Source organism: Podarcis gaigeae (assembly GCF_964106915.1).
Source record: "Podarcis gaigeae genome assembly, chromosome: 15".
Taxonomy (NCBI): Eukaryota; Metazoa; Chordata; class Lepidosauria; order Squamata; family Lacertidae; genus Podarcis; species Podarcis gaigeae.
Window position 1 is genome coordinate 16,544,429 of NC_139692.1, and position 15,700 is coordinate 16,560,128.

At 51.4% G+C, this 15,700-nt stretch overlaps 1 protein-coding gene across 18 annotated transcripts in view; it reads left to right on the top strand.

The window, feature by feature from the left end:
- Window positions 1–5,010: 5,010 nt before the first annotated feature.
- PHLDB1 (pleckstrin homology like domain family B member 1) overlaps window positions 5,011–15,700 on the top strand; it is a 42,359-nt gene continuing 31,669 nt past the window's right edge. For 16 of the 18 annotated variants that reach the window (XM_083713392.1, XM_083713413.1, XM_083713414.1 and 13 more), the window contains exons 1-4: window positions 5,011–5,275; window positions 9,307–9,379; window positions 10,072–10,195; window positions 10,493–10,663. In XM_083713392.1, the coding sequence (XP_083569518.1) occupies window positions 9,320–9,379; window positions 10,072–10,195; window positions 10,493–10,663 (355 nt within the window). In that variant the 5' untranslated portion in view covers window positions 5,011–5,275; window positions 9,307–9,319. Of the gene's footprint in view, window positions 5,276–7,406; window positions 7,520–9,306; window positions 9,380–10,071; window positions 10,196–10,492; window positions 10,664–15,700 lie in introns of those variants that run through there. The other 2 variants (XM_083713403.1, XM_083713407.1) reach the window with 2 other exon arrangements.

The window sequence follows — 15,700 nt, forward strand, 5'->3', positions numbered from 1 at the left end:
TGAAGAAATATAATGAATAAGGAAGTACCTTTCAGAAGGGTAAGATGTGCTTGCCACTTGCCTTATGCCTATTAAGTGGCTAATAATTATTAAGTGAAAAATAATTTTAGAAAGCTGATGAAGATTCCGAAAGGAGTTCACAACGTATCTGAAAAAGTTCCAAATGCATTTTGCTATCTTTGAATTCTTCCTCACCCAGTGGAAGGATTAAATGAGCACTGCCCTGACCACTACCAAATTATAATACAGTAGTAGTAACTGGGATTTGCCCTCTGATAAAATGGTTAGTCTAGTCTCCCTTTTAAAGTTCTATTTAAATAGAAATGGAATATTACTCGCTAATGGTATATTAACAGGAGGTTAAGGGGGGGCTCTTCAGGAGACAACTGCCCCCAAGATGCATCATTGTTTCCTATAATAAGAAACTTGGAGTATTCATTTACAGTTCTCTGGAATAAGGTTCTGGGTGCAAACTTAATAGCATCAAGCTGCTTGACTGTAATTAACTTGCAGAGTCCTTGAGCCTCTTGGTTTGCTTGCAAACTTTTCAAGTCTGTTGGTCACAGGTGAGAGATATTGCCCTGAAAGAGCCTGTGTAGAACTGCAATCTATCTAGCCATGGGTTATGAAACTGCCATCCACTCCCACCCCAATTTCTGGTTACAATGGTGGCACCCAAATATAAATAATAAGGTAAAGCTTTATCTTTCTGCATTCTGAAATTGTAAACAATACATTTTATGGATACAGCAGACAGAAATTCTCAACTGTATGTCTAAAGTGTTTCAGGAAGCTGCACCTGCAGAATTGTAGATTACACTTTTGAATATAAGCATTAGCTATGGAGGTATTCTGACTCCACTCCACATTTTGGGAAGAATTTGCTTATCTAGGGGGTGTGTCCAGCAATTCTCCTATTCAGAGTAAACCCACTAAAAATAATAGATATGAATAACTTAATTTCAGTGGGTTTAATTGGATATAATTTAGGGCTCAACCACACTTTTGTTTGTACTAGTTTCTAGCATTTTGTAGCAAACAATAATAACAGGTTTGAGAGAGAGATTTTTTTGTCCCGCTGATCCTCCAGGAAAACCCACTGTTTACCAAAGAATTGGAACAAAAGGAAATTAATAGAAAACCCAAACACAATTTTGTCCCTCTTATGAACCAGTCCAAAAATAGCTCCTGAACAAGAATTTGCATTTATTGGCTAACAACCCAAAGGCTCTCAAACTGTGGTAGTTTTACTCATTTATTGTAATTTCTCCTCCTTTCGCACTTCTGTGTTATTCTCTCATTCCAAACTGCCACTTTCTTCTCTTCTTTTACATTAACTTCATGTTTAGTATTCTTTAAAAATCATGTATCTACAGTAGTTTCCTTCCCACCCCCCACCCACCCCGCCCCCACTATGGGGGCCCACTAGTCTCTCCCAGGTGTCTCCTCCACTGTGACTTCCCATATGTTGTTGTAATACATCATCCCTAGCCATTGGTTGTGCTGGTTTGAGCTGGTAGGAATTGGGAGTCCAACAACATGGGGAACGCCAGGGGTTCACCACACCTGGTTTATCTCCTGCTAGCTGGGTTGCCTGAGCATCCCTACAGCTTCTTGACAGGTCAGTGTGCCAGCAAAATCACCTGTATCCACCAATACAGAAAGTTTCATATGAGGCTGTCTCTCCCACTGCAAAGAGGAGCAACACGTCAGGCAACCAGCTTCCATGCTGGATCCTGTGCTCTGCTCTGAAAAACCAGCAGCAGTGCTGTTATTGTTTTCATTTCCCTTTTTGCTGGGTCTTCACCCCCCTGTTCTGGTCCTCTCAAGAGGCTGCAGCTGTTGGCCTCCTGGCCTCAGAAAGGCGAATCCAGGGCGCATCCGGGCCCTTTAAACTCAACTATGCTGGAAGATGAAAGGATTCATCAAACAGTGGGATTGCATCTCCCTCTCAATATGCAGGGGCTCCTTTTTTTATTCAAAAAGGCTCGAGGGGGCAGGGAAAGGAAGATGCGCCAGGGACCTCCCTTCCCTGGGTGATGTAATGTTCAGCTATAATTAGGTTGGTCTCTTGTGTGAGCGAATTTGTTTCAACTGGGAAATATTTGGGGCTGTTTATTCTGTTTGCTCTTCCTCCGAATGGGGGAGGGGGTCCACTGGCGGGGGGAAACTGCCCAGATATTGGGGTGTCCTGTTCTTGCCCACAGCCCCTTCTGCCACAATGCTGATATAGCGCTGACCAGCCCCGCAGAGCTGTTGTAAGGTTTGCTGCAACACATACTGCAGTGGTGGGGAACCGTGTGTGACCTTCCAGGCCTCTATATTTTTATTTATTAATTGCATTTCATAGAATGAGAATTGTAGAGTTGGAAGAGCCAGCAAGGGTCATCTCGTTCGTCCCCCTGTTGTTGTTTAGTCATGTCCGACTCTTCGTGACCCCATGGACCAGAGCACGCCAGGCACTCCTGTCTTCCACTGCTTCCCGCAATTTGGTCAGACTCATGTTTGTAGCTTCGAGAACACTGTCCAACCATCTCGTTCTCTGTCGTCCCCTTCTCCTTGTGCCCTCAATCTTTCCCAACATCAGGGTCTTTTCCAGGGAGTCTTCTCTTCTCATGAGGTGGCCAAAGTATTGGAGCCTCAGCTTCATGATCTGTCCTTCCAGTGAGCACTCAGGGCTGATTTCCTTAAGAATAGATACATTTGATCTTCTTGCAGTCCATGGGACTCTCAAGAGTCTCCTCCAGCACCATAATTCAAAAGCATCAATTATTCGTCGATCAGCCTTCTTTATGGTCCAGCTCTCACTTCCATACATCACTACTGGGAAAACCATGGCTATAACTATACGGACCTTTGTTGGCAAGGTGATATCTCTGCTTTTTAAGACGCTGTCTAGGTTTGCCATCGCCTTTCTCCCAAGGAGCAGGCGTCTTTTAATTTCATGACTGCTGTCACCATCTGCAGTGATCATGGAGCCCAAGAAAGTAAAATCTCTCACTGCCTCCATTTCTTCCCCCCTTGTATTTACCAGGAGGTGATGGGCCCAGTTCGTCGCCCTACAATGTACAAATAACAGCCAAATAATTCATGACAGATAGCCACCTAACCTGTCTGAAAACCTCCAGCGCCACCTTCTGAGCTAGTCTTCGCCACTGCTGAAGAGCTCACCATCAGAGAGGTCTTCCTAATATTTGGTCAGAATCTCCCTTCTTGTACAGGGTGCGTCGGATTACAGACGCTTCAGGTTACAGACTCCGCTAACCCAGAATGAGTACCTCGCGTTAAGAACTTTGAGAATGAGTACCTCGCGTTAAGAACTTTGAGAACAGAAATCATGTGGCGGCAGCAGGAGGCCCCATTAGCTAAACTGGTACCTCAAGTTAAGAACAGTTTCAGGTTAAGAACGGACCTCCAGAATGGATTAAGTTCTTAACGCGAGGTACCACTGTACTTTGAATCCATTGGTTTGGGTTCTACCCTCTGGAGCAGCAGAAAACAAATTTGCTCCATCTTCCATCTGAAGATTTATATCCCAGATTTTTCTCCTAGGAGCCCACGGTGGCGTGTATGGTTCTTCCCTTCCTCATTTAATCCCCACAACAACCCTGTGAGGTAGGTTAGCCTGAGAGGCAGTCACTGGCCCAAGGACACCGCCAGTGAACTTCTTGGTTAAGTGGGGATTTGAACCCTGGTCTCCCAGGCTCTAGTCTGACACTCTGACCACTGCACCACACTGACTCTACCTGACACTCAGGAAGATATCCCAGTTGAGGGGGTCTTCTTTTGCCGGCTGTGGCTGTAGCTTTGTCCCTTTCCTGGAAGTCCTGTGGGGGCTGCTGCTGCCTGATGTGCTCTGGGCCTCTGGAAGTCACTCTTTTGAACAGCTGTGCAGCCCGTTGTGCAACACAGAGCAGGGAGGGGGTTGATGGACTCCAGATGTTGCAGGGTCTCTGCCAGCATATTTGGACTGTGGGAAAAAGGGGGAATCTGGCCGGCACTCATGATCTCCATCACCCCCTCCTCCTCCAAGCTGAATGATTGCCAGCTCCACACAAGGTGGTGGGTGGGCCACAACTTCACCTGCGGTGGAGCTGGGACCCAGAAGGATGTCTTAGCTGACCCTGCCCGGCCTGTCTGCCCCCAGCCCATGACATTTTCTGGTCCTCAAACTTCCTTTCCTGCTCATCTTCTTTTCCCCATACCTTTCTTTCTGAATCAGGCAGCTGGGAGAGTCCTGGCAGAGCTGTTGTGTTGCCTCCCAGTGCCCAGACACCAAAAGGAGGGGACTACCTGTTTCTTCCCTCACCTGTGGAAGGTCAGACTGCAGGTGGTTCAGGAAGGACCACAAGAGCAGGTCCACGTGGACTCAGCTTCCCTGCTGCATCCTCTTTTCCAGCAATCTCACCACCTGCAAGAAAATACCTCTGGGTACCGGCTGCTTACTAGGGCAAAGGAGTCTTTGTCCTCTACCTCCACTGGGTGTTGCACCCAGGGCAGCAAGACTGAGAGAGGGAGCTGCCTTGCCCGTTAGTTCCATCTAGCTCAGTACTGTCCACACAGACAGGCTGCAGCTCTCCAGGATTTCAGACGCAGGGGCATTCCCAGCCCTCGCTGGAAGTGCAGACTGAATCTGTCACCTTTGCATATCAAGCAGCTGGTGCCACTAAGCTGCAGTCTCTCTCCATTGCGACCAGGAGATCTCCCTTCTCCTCCGTACTCCCGAGAAGGAGGAGGCCACCCTCCCTCGGAGCACGTGCCGCTGCCAAGGGACCAGACGGGGCGTCGAAGTCAGGCGCAGCCAGCCAGCCAGTTGCGCCCCGGCACCTCTCTTGATCCAGCCCTTTGTTCAGGCTCTCCTCCAGCGGCGGCGGCGGCTCGGGTTGCAGCCAGCGAGCAGCGCCTCTCCGGTTTCCAGCCCTGCCTGCTCCTCCTCCTCCTCGGGCACAAGCCGGGGGGCACTGCCAGTCCCCGGGCGGGCGGCATTCGGCTTGCCTGGCAGGTCACGCGCCGGGCAGCGGCTCATCCCAGCCTGGCACAGAGCGCCCCAGGAAGAGCGGCGAACAAAGGCCAGGCCCGGGGAGAAGGGGCGGGGGCTCCTCCGGCTCGCCCTCCTCCTCGGGCTGAGGCGGAGGGACGGCCCCTCGCCGAGGAAAGAGGAGTCCGGTCTGGGCGAGTAGGAGACGCGGGTTCCAGCGCTCCGCTCGGAGGCATAGCGAGCGAGCGGGCGAGCGGGCTCCGCAGGTGGGGGCGCCCCGTCGGGGCCACCAGCCAGGTAAGCGGGACGGGGCGGCGAAGGATAATTCCCTTCTTTGGACGGGACGCACCTGCCGGGGATGGAACTGGGATGGGGAGGGGGGCTCTTTCCTGGACTTGGGGCGGTTCCCTCGCCCCTTCGAACCCCCCCCCCAATCTTCCCCTCTCCCCCCAGCTATTGTTCGTATTCGTGTCTAGGTATATACGAGTGTTGGGTGGGGGCGAGATGTCCCTGTAGCCAGCGGTGCCCCCTCCCTTATAGGCGATTGGCTCGACTCCTCTCTTGTCTATCTCCAAGGGAGCTCCTTCCTGGATGGCACCTGAAGAGGGCACCGGTGTGTGTGGGGGGGGAAGCTCTCCTGCCCGCCTCCCTGCCTGGACGGACGTGGCGCATTCCACACATTTTTGGCATTTCTGTTCCCTAATCCGCGCAGCGAGCGAGTCTTCGGGACGGGAGAGAAGGAGAAGGGGGACCTGCGGCGTCTTGGCAGGAGGGGAGACTGGCAGCCGCATGCAGCCCCCTCCCCGCGCTGCTGGGGAGCAGAAAAGAGGTGCCAGAATCCCGAGCGCCCTAAAGGGACGTTATGAGTACAGATCTCCTCCAACAGTTCCGGTGGAGACTTAGGGACAAAAGATCTGGGTCATCGACTATGGCTCGTGGACAGGATTAAGCCGTGTGCGTCGCTCTCCGCACCTGAAACAACGCAATGCTTTTCTGGCTTTTTAAAAAGTGCACGTTTCCTTTGTTGAGCTGACAAGGGAGTCGGCTGGAGACTTTAACGGTGACAGCCTCTTTCTGTTTGCCTGCGCTGCTGGTTTGTGGGAGGCCCAGGTGGGGAGCAAGGCGAGGGATAGCACCTGGACTCATTTAGGACAAGGTGGAGGGTCTTCCAAAGGCACTGGGGTGAAGCCACCCCAAAAGCCAAGGCACCCAGAGTGGGCAGCAGCAGGACTGATCAGCCATAACCTCCCCACACCCCTAGCAGAGAATCCCTGGGAATGCTCTCCCAGTACAGGAGAATGGCTTTGCTATGATGTTCTGGCTGAACCTGTGGAACTCCTGCCTGTCATAGTGACAGGAGGCATTGGTGGAGGATGAGTGGAGGGATGCTGTCTCTTAATTGCAGGACTCTTAGAGAGTTCCTCTTTGTAATGAGATTTCTATTAAAGTTTTTCATAATATAATAAAGCGGCGGCTACAAAAAGCACACACAAAAAGAACAAGAATACGGAGTCCTCTTTTAAAAGTAATTCTTAGCCCTTACGACCCACCAAGGATAGTATCCCTATCCTCAGGGAGTTTCTCTTTGGAGACCTTGGAACAGCAAAAACTTTTAGTGCATCTTTAAGAGCAGTTCTCTCTCTACAGCAACAGAGGCATCTGGTCCACCATTGAAAGGCTGATCCCTTTGGAGGCAAAGGACAAATTGCCTGGTTGCCTTGCCTAGTTGTGGCTAACCTCCTTGGGGCCAGTTCTGTTTTGTGCTCAGGGCGGTGCCCAGAATGTTCTGAGACTTTCTTCACAAATGAACCAGGGAGCCTGTTGCTCTTGGTTCTGCCCCATGAAAGGGTTTAATGAGCGGAGGGCAATTCCCCCCTTCATTTAATCAGGATTTGCCAGTCCTGGGAATGAGGAAGGCGTCGTGTGTGCGTGACATTTTCTGGCAGCCACAGAGAGCCATCCAGGGACACCTCTCTCTTGGTACTTGGATGCTTATCTGGTGGCAATTTTGAATTTGAATTCACCCAGTTTATTGGTTTCTCTCCCCAGCTTGAGTTGGGTAGCCAGGATCTGAAATATCCATCTGCTAATGCTAATGTTGGAGAAGCACATGGCTGTGAGCATCCCATGTGGCAGTGGGCATTGGTGGGCTTCCACGGTTGCTTTTGGGGGCTGCAGCTGCCAGGATACTGCCTGACTTATTTGGGGACACAGGAGCTGAAAGGAGCCCTCTGCCCCTTGGGGAACTGGGGAGGGGGACTCCTGAGCCAGTGTGCCTGGTGGATAGATCTAGCTCTTGGTTTGTTTTCCAAGGGGAAGTGGCTGTTGCCCCTGTTATTGTCCGCTGTTGCCTTGGCAACCTGTGGCCTGGGCTGGGCCTCCCCTCTTCGCCTGTGGATGGGACAGGAAAGGCTGTTTCCTCCCGGTGACTCAGGATTGCAAAGGGAACTGGCCTCCAGAGCCTCTTGCCAGCTGTGGGAACGGCAGAGCTTTCGGGTGCCCCTCCAGGAGTCAGGATGGTTGTCTTGGAAGACTTTTGAGGTGAGTCTCCCTTGCTTGAGGGGGGCCTGGAGGCCTTTGGGGACCCTCTTTGCCTATAGGCCCTGACTGTGGAGGATGCACCCGTGCCTCTTGGCACCGCGGGGAAGGCTCTGCTGCTGCGTGGCTCTTTGACAAGCCCTCTTTAGCTTGGGCAAGCCTTGCCAGTGCCATCTGTGCCCCACCACTGGCTCTCCCTCCTTCTCCTTGTGGCTGACTCTCCTGCATGAGGACTGGAGGGGTGCAGATGGGCAGAACAGTTCTCACTCTGGTCCAGCTCAATGTGTGTGGGGGGGGTGGAGCTGGTCACCCTGCTCTTGTGTCATCTTTTTTGGCAATTCAGTCGCTGTGGGCGGCCAGGCCTTGGCCCAGCTCAAGACCAGGGCTGCCGCCCCCAACTTTCCCAGGCTCTTTCCTGGGGGGGGTGGGGAGGACAGGCCAAAAGCAGCCTTGCCTGGGAAGGGAGTGGCCCACAAGGAGGTCTGTCAGCTTCTCCTGGAAGGGGCCACATCACAGCTGGGGCTCACAGGCAAGTTTCCCCTATCTCCCTTCCTTCCCCTTCCCTCAGAGAACCTTTTTTCTTCCTCTCTGTTTTCTCTCTGTGTGCTTTGTGTGTGTGGTCTGGCTAGAAGCCCCCGCAACTCACTCGGTCCCCAGGCCCAAGAGGAGGCTCGCAGCCGTCCCAGGCCCACTTTTTCTGGAGCTCCGAGCCTTTGGCATTTGCTGCCTGGCCACTCCCAGCCACACAAGCGCCTCATTCTCTGACCTCTTCGTGGAGAAGAAAGCCGCCTTGTCGCTGCTGGCAAGGTGGGGTGTCCACCCTCCCTCCCTTCTCCAGAACAGAGGCTGCTTGTCAGGGCTTGTGACCTGCTGGAGCAGCTCTGGAGGAGAGAGGGGAAGGCAAGGGAACAGGGAGACCACCCCCCCACCCTCACCAAGGCAGTTCCTGAGGAGGTTCCCCCCCCCCTCAGACTTGAGGAGAAAGAAAGGCAAAAAGCCAGGACTTGTGGCTGCCTTTTCTGCTGATGAAGAACTCTTGCATCCCCTTGGGAGGACCTGTGTTCATTTCAGGGAGGTGGGAAAGGGAGGGAGGGAGAGTTCAGGGCAGAGGCTGTGGGTTGGGGGCTCCTGACCTGTGCCAGGGGTCCGTGAGTGACTGCTTTGCCTCTCTGAGGGGGCCCAGGTGGCTCCTGCAAGGTAGGGCAGTGTTGGGACGCAGCCTGTAGGTGGCGCACTGTGGTTGCCATGGTGGCCTCCTGAGAAGGGGCCTGGGGGTGCAGAGATCTGAGGTGCAGCTGAGAGAGAGAGAGAGAGAAAAAAAAACAGAAAAGGGACAATGAAGTAGAATCGCTGGAGCTGTGGGGGCATTAAACATCTTGCCAGTGTGATGTTGTTGCTTTTCATGTACACTCTTCCATGTACTTGAGAAAGCAACATGTCTTTCTAGCAATCGTGCCAGAGGGGCAGGTAGGTCTGTTTACAATCTAGATTTCAGATGGAGTGAGAGATCAGGGAACAAGTGGGGGGGGGGGAATGTGTGCAGACACAGTTGGGTGGTGAAGGTGGGGTTGATGGGGGGGGGCAAGGGATTACTCTTGGTTAATCCCAGATTCAACATATGGGTCTGAGAAACCTAGATTTTATTTTAATCCCCCCCCCCTACACTATTCAAAGTGGCTTTGATGCAGAAGTCAAAACAAGATGGTCACTTGTGGGGGGGAATTGATCTCCTAGGTGGAACTTTGGGTCATCTTCTGGGCTAGGATTTTTGACCTTCCCTTTTCCTTTAGGGGAACTGTTGCCATGGAGACCTGTAACCGCAATGTGGCCAGCCCAGCTGGTCGAGTGCAGGCACGTCTTCAGGTGAGCTGATGTTGTGAATGGAAAAAACAACAACTTGGAATATTGTGAATGGAAATACTTGTAAACAAAGCGGGGTTCTCACCTTCAGGCCAGTCAGTGAGCATAGGGAGGGCAATACAGGGCCTTTTCGGTGCTGGCCCATTATTTATGGAGTTGGCCTGGAGTCAACTTTGTTATCTTTTGGCAATGGTTGAAGATTTTCCCTAGTTCTGTGTTGCAACTAAGTGCTGTGCTATTGTTGGTTTTATTAGGATCTCTCCCCACAACGGGTACCACCCTGAAGCAGGCACAGGGGCTGAAACCTTTGTGTGCATCAGTCCCAAATGACCAGGAGATGCTCCCCCACTGCAGTACCAATGGCCTCCTCCTCTCCTTGGCTCATCAGCCTTCAGGGCTTCAACAGAGCAGGGCTGCTCCCTGCTCCTCTTATTGTCCAATTAGGAGGATTGGCCCTAAATCCCTTAGGGTTAATTGGCTTGCTCTGTGATCCTATTAGAGTGAGCTACAGACCCTGGATACTGCCTGCAACTGGGGCAGTTCTCTTCCTTCCTCTCCCATCTTCTCCTGAATCTCAGCCAGCCCCATGCCTTGGCCATCCACCCTATTCACTTAGACCCACATCCCACGGTGGTGGGTGAAGATGGAGGCTCCAGAGGAGCTGCAGCCAGTTAAAACTATTCTCCACCCTGCAGAACAGTCTTCTAGACCTGACCGAGACAGGCAAAGGCCTGAAAGTGCAGACTGAAAAGCCACATCTGGTGAGCCTGGGCAGCGGGCGTCTCAGCACTGCCATCACTCTCCTGCCTCTGGAAGAAGGTAAGCACCTGCAGGGCTGGTTGGGAAGCCCCTTCCTATGCGGAGGACAATATCAGAGCATCAGCCAGGAAAGGTGGCCCAGCAGAATCTCTCCAACCTCGATGTGCTGGCACATCCAGTTTAGGAATCTCTTTTGGGCAGCCTTGGCTACTCTCAGGCCCCTGGCTGTCAAGCTCCCTAGGTGAGAGGGGGCACCTGCTTCTCCTGCTGGGAACTAGCCAGGCAGAAGAGCTGCTTGGGGGGCAGTGGTTGCCCCACATCCTGCCCTGTTGAGCATCTGCCTGTGTCTCCTTGCAGGCAAAACCATGCTGGGCTCAGCCGCCGGAGACATTGTGCTGCAGGGGGCTGGTGTGGCACCCAAGCACTGCTTCATCGAGAACACGCACGGGACTCTCACTCTGCACCCCTGTGGCAACCCGTGTGCCATAGATGGCTTGGCAGTCACACGCCCCACACGCCTTTCTCAAGGTAAGGAGGCTGATGGGTTGGTGGTTTTCCTTGTTACTAATATATCCCTCCCTTTCCACGGGTGGGAGCAAACAGCTACTTAACACTGTAGCCCGACAATAAAAAAAAATGACTCTAACAACCTCTGTCAACCACATATACAGAGTAGCTTTGTTGGCAAGGAAGCTGATTACATTTCCAAAGGCCTGGGAAAGCAACAAATGTTGTTGCCTTGTCCCAAAATGAAGTGGGTGGGACTCCTGAAACTCCCTTGGGAGGGCTGCAGTGGGATGTGGTTTTGTTCTCCCCCCCTCCCAGGTAGGGGTCATGGCAGCTGATGAGCAGAGGCAGCGGCTCCTTGGATGCAGGAGGTGCCTGGAGTTGTGGGGCAGGGACCTGCAGACCCATAGGATGTCCTGCAGTTCCAAAGGGTTATTGGAGGATCCAAGATACCAAACATTTTGTTCATTTTCTTAAGGTTTATACACTGCTCGAATGTAAAAAAAAATCAAAACAATAATTCTCAAGTGGTTTACAGAAGATAAAATATATGCCCACATTATTTCGAGGATCAACCTTGGGGGAAGGGAGAAGAAGGGTGGGGGTAGCATCCTGATTTCTGGTGGGGGCTGCGGAGCTCATTTTGCTTTTACCTTATTAGAGTTTAGCTTGGCCATGCAACACCTGCGGCGGCCTAGGTAGGTCCCTGGCCTGTGGACAGCCAGGCCTGACTCCAGCATAGTCATAGCTGTCAACTTTTCCCTTTTCTTGTGAGGAATCCTATTCGGAATAAGGGAATTTCCCTTAAAAAATGGGAAAAGTTGACAGCTATGCCATAGGTGGCTGCTGGTCATGCACTCTTTCAGTTTGCCTGTGTCTGGTACTTGTTTCTGAGGCAAGGCTGAGTCGCTTGGGGCCTACAACTAGGGAGGACAGCGGTGAATCTGCTGCCGGTGTGGTTTTTCATAATCTGCAAACGAATTTTGGCTCCGCTCTGCCTGATGATTTGCTGAGTTCTGCCTTTGGCCTGGCCTGAGGAAGCTGTGGGGAGGGGCTGCTGTCAGACGAGGCCCCTCCTTAGCAAGGATTAGACTGCTGTCAGATATCAAAGGTCCTTCCTGACAGCTGCAGCGCTGGCACGTGGGCGGCCCAAACAATGGCCGAGACTGTCTGTGCAGAAGGACACTTGAGGAAAGTGGGCGGCTGGTGGGCTCCAGGCCAGGCAGTGCCCCAAGGGGGACTTGGGGAACCCCCTTCCTGGGGGGGTCTGGAGCATCCACTGGGACCCCCAAAAAGTGTGCGCTGCTGTTGCTGAGGAAGGCTCACTGATGGGGCCGCACCAAGATGCTGGCACTGCAGCAAAGCTCTCTTCTCTGTGGCTTTTTGTCCTTGGCAGGCAGGCAGGCTCTTGCTGGCACAAACAAAGGGAAATTCAACAAAATAGGAACAGTGACAAGTCCAAGCTCGGAGAGGGAAAGAATGTCTTTAGCCTCCCAAGTTTGGGCCCGCTGCTGGATAGCACTTTGCTACACTTTTTCTCTGCACACATAGAGAAGGGGGGGAAAAGAGAGAAGCTGTTGCTCGTCTGCCTGTCCTTGTCCCTGGGGCTGCCAGGGACACGGCAGGGGAGGAGGGGGCTGTTCCTTGGCAGATGCCAAGCTGGCATTTGCAGGGAGGCCGTGAAACTGGCAGTTCTGCGACACTCACTTGGTGGCTCCAGGCAGACTGGGAAAGCCTGTGTGGTTCTGCAGCTACCTTGATAGGTAGATAACTGACTCTGGAGAGGACCAGCTGGGGTCTTCCAGACCAGACCCTTGCCTTTGCTCAACAAACTGGCCCCCTTGGGATCCACTCCCAAACATCACTGGTGGGTGGAAGGTGGTTTGCTGAATGTGTCCACTCGCCAGTGTTTCCTTCCCTTGACAGTTTTGCAGATGCTTGAGATGCTGCTATTAGATGTTACTCTTTCTACTGCCAAAGGAAGGGTAGGACTGAGGCTGCATCCTGGATTCTTGGGAGATCTTCTAGATGTGTGGTCCCGAATGTCCAGGTGCTGGTCCCACCTGGCAAAGTAGGATGGAGTGCACCTGGGCAATTACACCCAGAGTAGAAGGGCATGACATGTCCCGATCAATGGTGCAGATACTGACCAGTATGGCAGGAGGGAGGCAGCTGGTTGGGAGACAATTTTGCAGTAGGACTGGGCTGTCTGCAATCTACAACCTACAGCAGCTATGCAGCTGGGGGACAGGGAATGGGAAGGTGGATTAGGGAATGGGAAGGTGGATTTCCGAATTCCCTGATGCTTGATCTTTAGTGACGCTTTCACCAGTTATCTGTAGTGAACTTGCACAGAATTCCTGGCTGGGTGGGTACAGTGCAAGAGCTAGCAGAAAGTCCGACTCAGATACCAGGTTCAGAGAGAGGCACCAGTTGTGCACTTTTTTCACAGGTGCCACACACTGGGTTGATGTTTTCATTGCACTGTCTACTGTGACTGCAAGGCTGCTTTTCTAGGCAGCCACTAGCAGTTCAGATCCCATTAGTGTGTAAGAAAACTGAGGACTTTTTGCCCCATAGTGCATCCCTTTAGACTTGCCTACATGGAAGTGGATTTGCTATTTCAACGCCCAGTCATCCAATTTGGAAAGATCCTCATGGAGCTCCTTGCAATCCCTTTTTGTTCTTGCCAGCCTATTTTATTTTACTATATGACTTGCCATATGGAAACTTCTTTGAAGTCACACATGTTGGAAAGTGGTAGATAAAAAATACTTAACGATTTGCTGTTATCAGCAAACTGGCTATCTGACTGCTCACTCCTAAATCCAGGTGATTGATAAACAAGTTCAAAAACACAGGTCCCAATACAGATTTTTGGGGCACCCCATTTCTTGCTCCCCTCTATCAGGAAAACTGCAATTTTATTCTTTTTCTTTTGCTTCCTGTTTCTTAACCAGTTTCTGATCCATAAGAGGATCTTATTCCACAACTGCTATGCTTATTTGGGAATATTTGGTGAGGGACTTTGATCAAATTACTGACAAAGGTTAATGAGACTTTTGACTTTCCCTTGCAAACTTCCTTTTTAACCCATCGCCTCATTCTTCAGAAGTTTCCTCTTTTGAAGTCAAATGTGACTGTACTTTCTTGGAAACTGCCCATTTACATCTTTCTCCAAGTCCTCCTTGGTGCAACTAAGGATTATGTCCAGGTCACCTCCTCTCTGGTTGGTTCCTTGACCAGCTCAATCATTTAGGGTACTGTATCTATAGACCTTTTTGTCATGAGCAGAGCATACATGAGCCCAGTCTTACTTGAGGGAAATTCGTTCAATTTGCCCATTAGTACACCACTTCCTCCCTGACTTCATTCTCCATCTCCCAGAACACTTGTCAGGAAATTGACAGCATGTCTGTCACCAGTACTAGTCACCCACAGCAGTTCCATGGAGAAGTCTGCCCATTTAAGTCAATCTAATTCAGGCTTTTTAACACTGCCTGGCAAGAAGAGGCTCTCCAGGAATTAGATGGAGTCTCTCCCAGTCCTATGTGGAAATGTCACTGGGGATTGAACCTGGGACATTCTGCATGCAAATCAGGTGTTCAGCTGTGGCCCTTGGAGATTCATTTCCCTCTTTAAGAACAGCCCTGTTGGGTTAGAACAGCCAGTTAAGCACCTTCTTCCTCCCAGTGACCAAGTAAATGTTTGTGGGAAGCCTAAAAGCAGGACAGGAGTGCAACAGCTTTCTTCAGCTATTGATGATCGTGATGCAAGTTCATGTGGCTGATTAATTTGAGATTTAAAGTATTTATTTGACACATCGAGTGACATGTTCAGGTCACATAAAAAGTAAAGCATAGTCGTATTGGTCCATAAGAAAAATAAAAAATAATGTTTAGGCCCACCAAAATACCACAAAACAGTATGCACTCTTTGTGCCTAGTAATGCAATGGCCCCAATTTGGTTTTTGAACTGATGTTCAGGATGCATTATAGCATTGCACAGTTTCCTGCTCTTGGGGGCTTTGCTATTTAATAATAATAATAATAAAAACACCAAACCAACACACTCTTTGCATTGGCCTTGGACCACAGCAGTGGCGTAGCGTGGGTTGTCAGCACCCGGGGCAAGGCAAGTAATTTGCACCCCCTAACCCGTGGATTTGCGCCCCCTAACCCTAACCCCCAGATGTTGTGCCCGGTGCGGCCGGGCCCCCCTGCACCCCCCACGCTACGCCACTGGACCACAGTGGAGAGCTTTGGTGCCTCCCCAGGAGGTCTCACCTGCGTGAAAGGGGGCTGCAAAACCACATGCCTACATCAGAAAGGTGCTAACACACAGGCTCCCATTTTGCACCCACATCTGGGCATTAAGCATGTGCTGGTTCCGGCCCCTAGATATATCACTGCCATTCCCTTTCTCCAATATTCAGTCCCTTATTTCCTCCTCCCGCTGTTGTCATTTTCTCTTCTGGATGAGCTCGGTGTGTGTGCTTTGGTGTGGACTGAAGAAACCGTTAAGTGAATTGTTGCTCTCTGCAGAGCAAAGAATGGGGATCTGGAACTAGTGACCTCCTTAAGGACTTCCCCCGCCTCCTCTGCCCTAAACACACATTTTCTAGGGAGCTCCTCTACACACCACCGGGTGCAGCAGCAGCCAGCCCTTTCATACAAAGATCACAGTGTCAGATTTTCCAAGAGACTCCATGTTTCCTGCCTGAATCACTCTCTTTCCCACCCCCCGCCCAGACCCTGGAAAAAGAATCCCATTAAAAATATTTTAAAAATTAATAGCCCCGAGGACTCCCCTGGGCAGAGAGAGGAAAATAGCTGAGCTACTCCTCTCCATGACTGAGTCAATCCCAGCCACACACACACACACAAATGCTTTCGCAAGGCGTGGGCCGAAGCCTGTTGTGCCTGGCTGGAGAGAGCGAGCAGACTGCAGACACAGATGTGCTCTTACAGATGCCTCCCCCCTCTCCCCCCCCCATTGTGCTGCTAAACTGTGATCTCACATGTGGGAGGGACGGAAACAGCAGCAGCGAGAAGCCA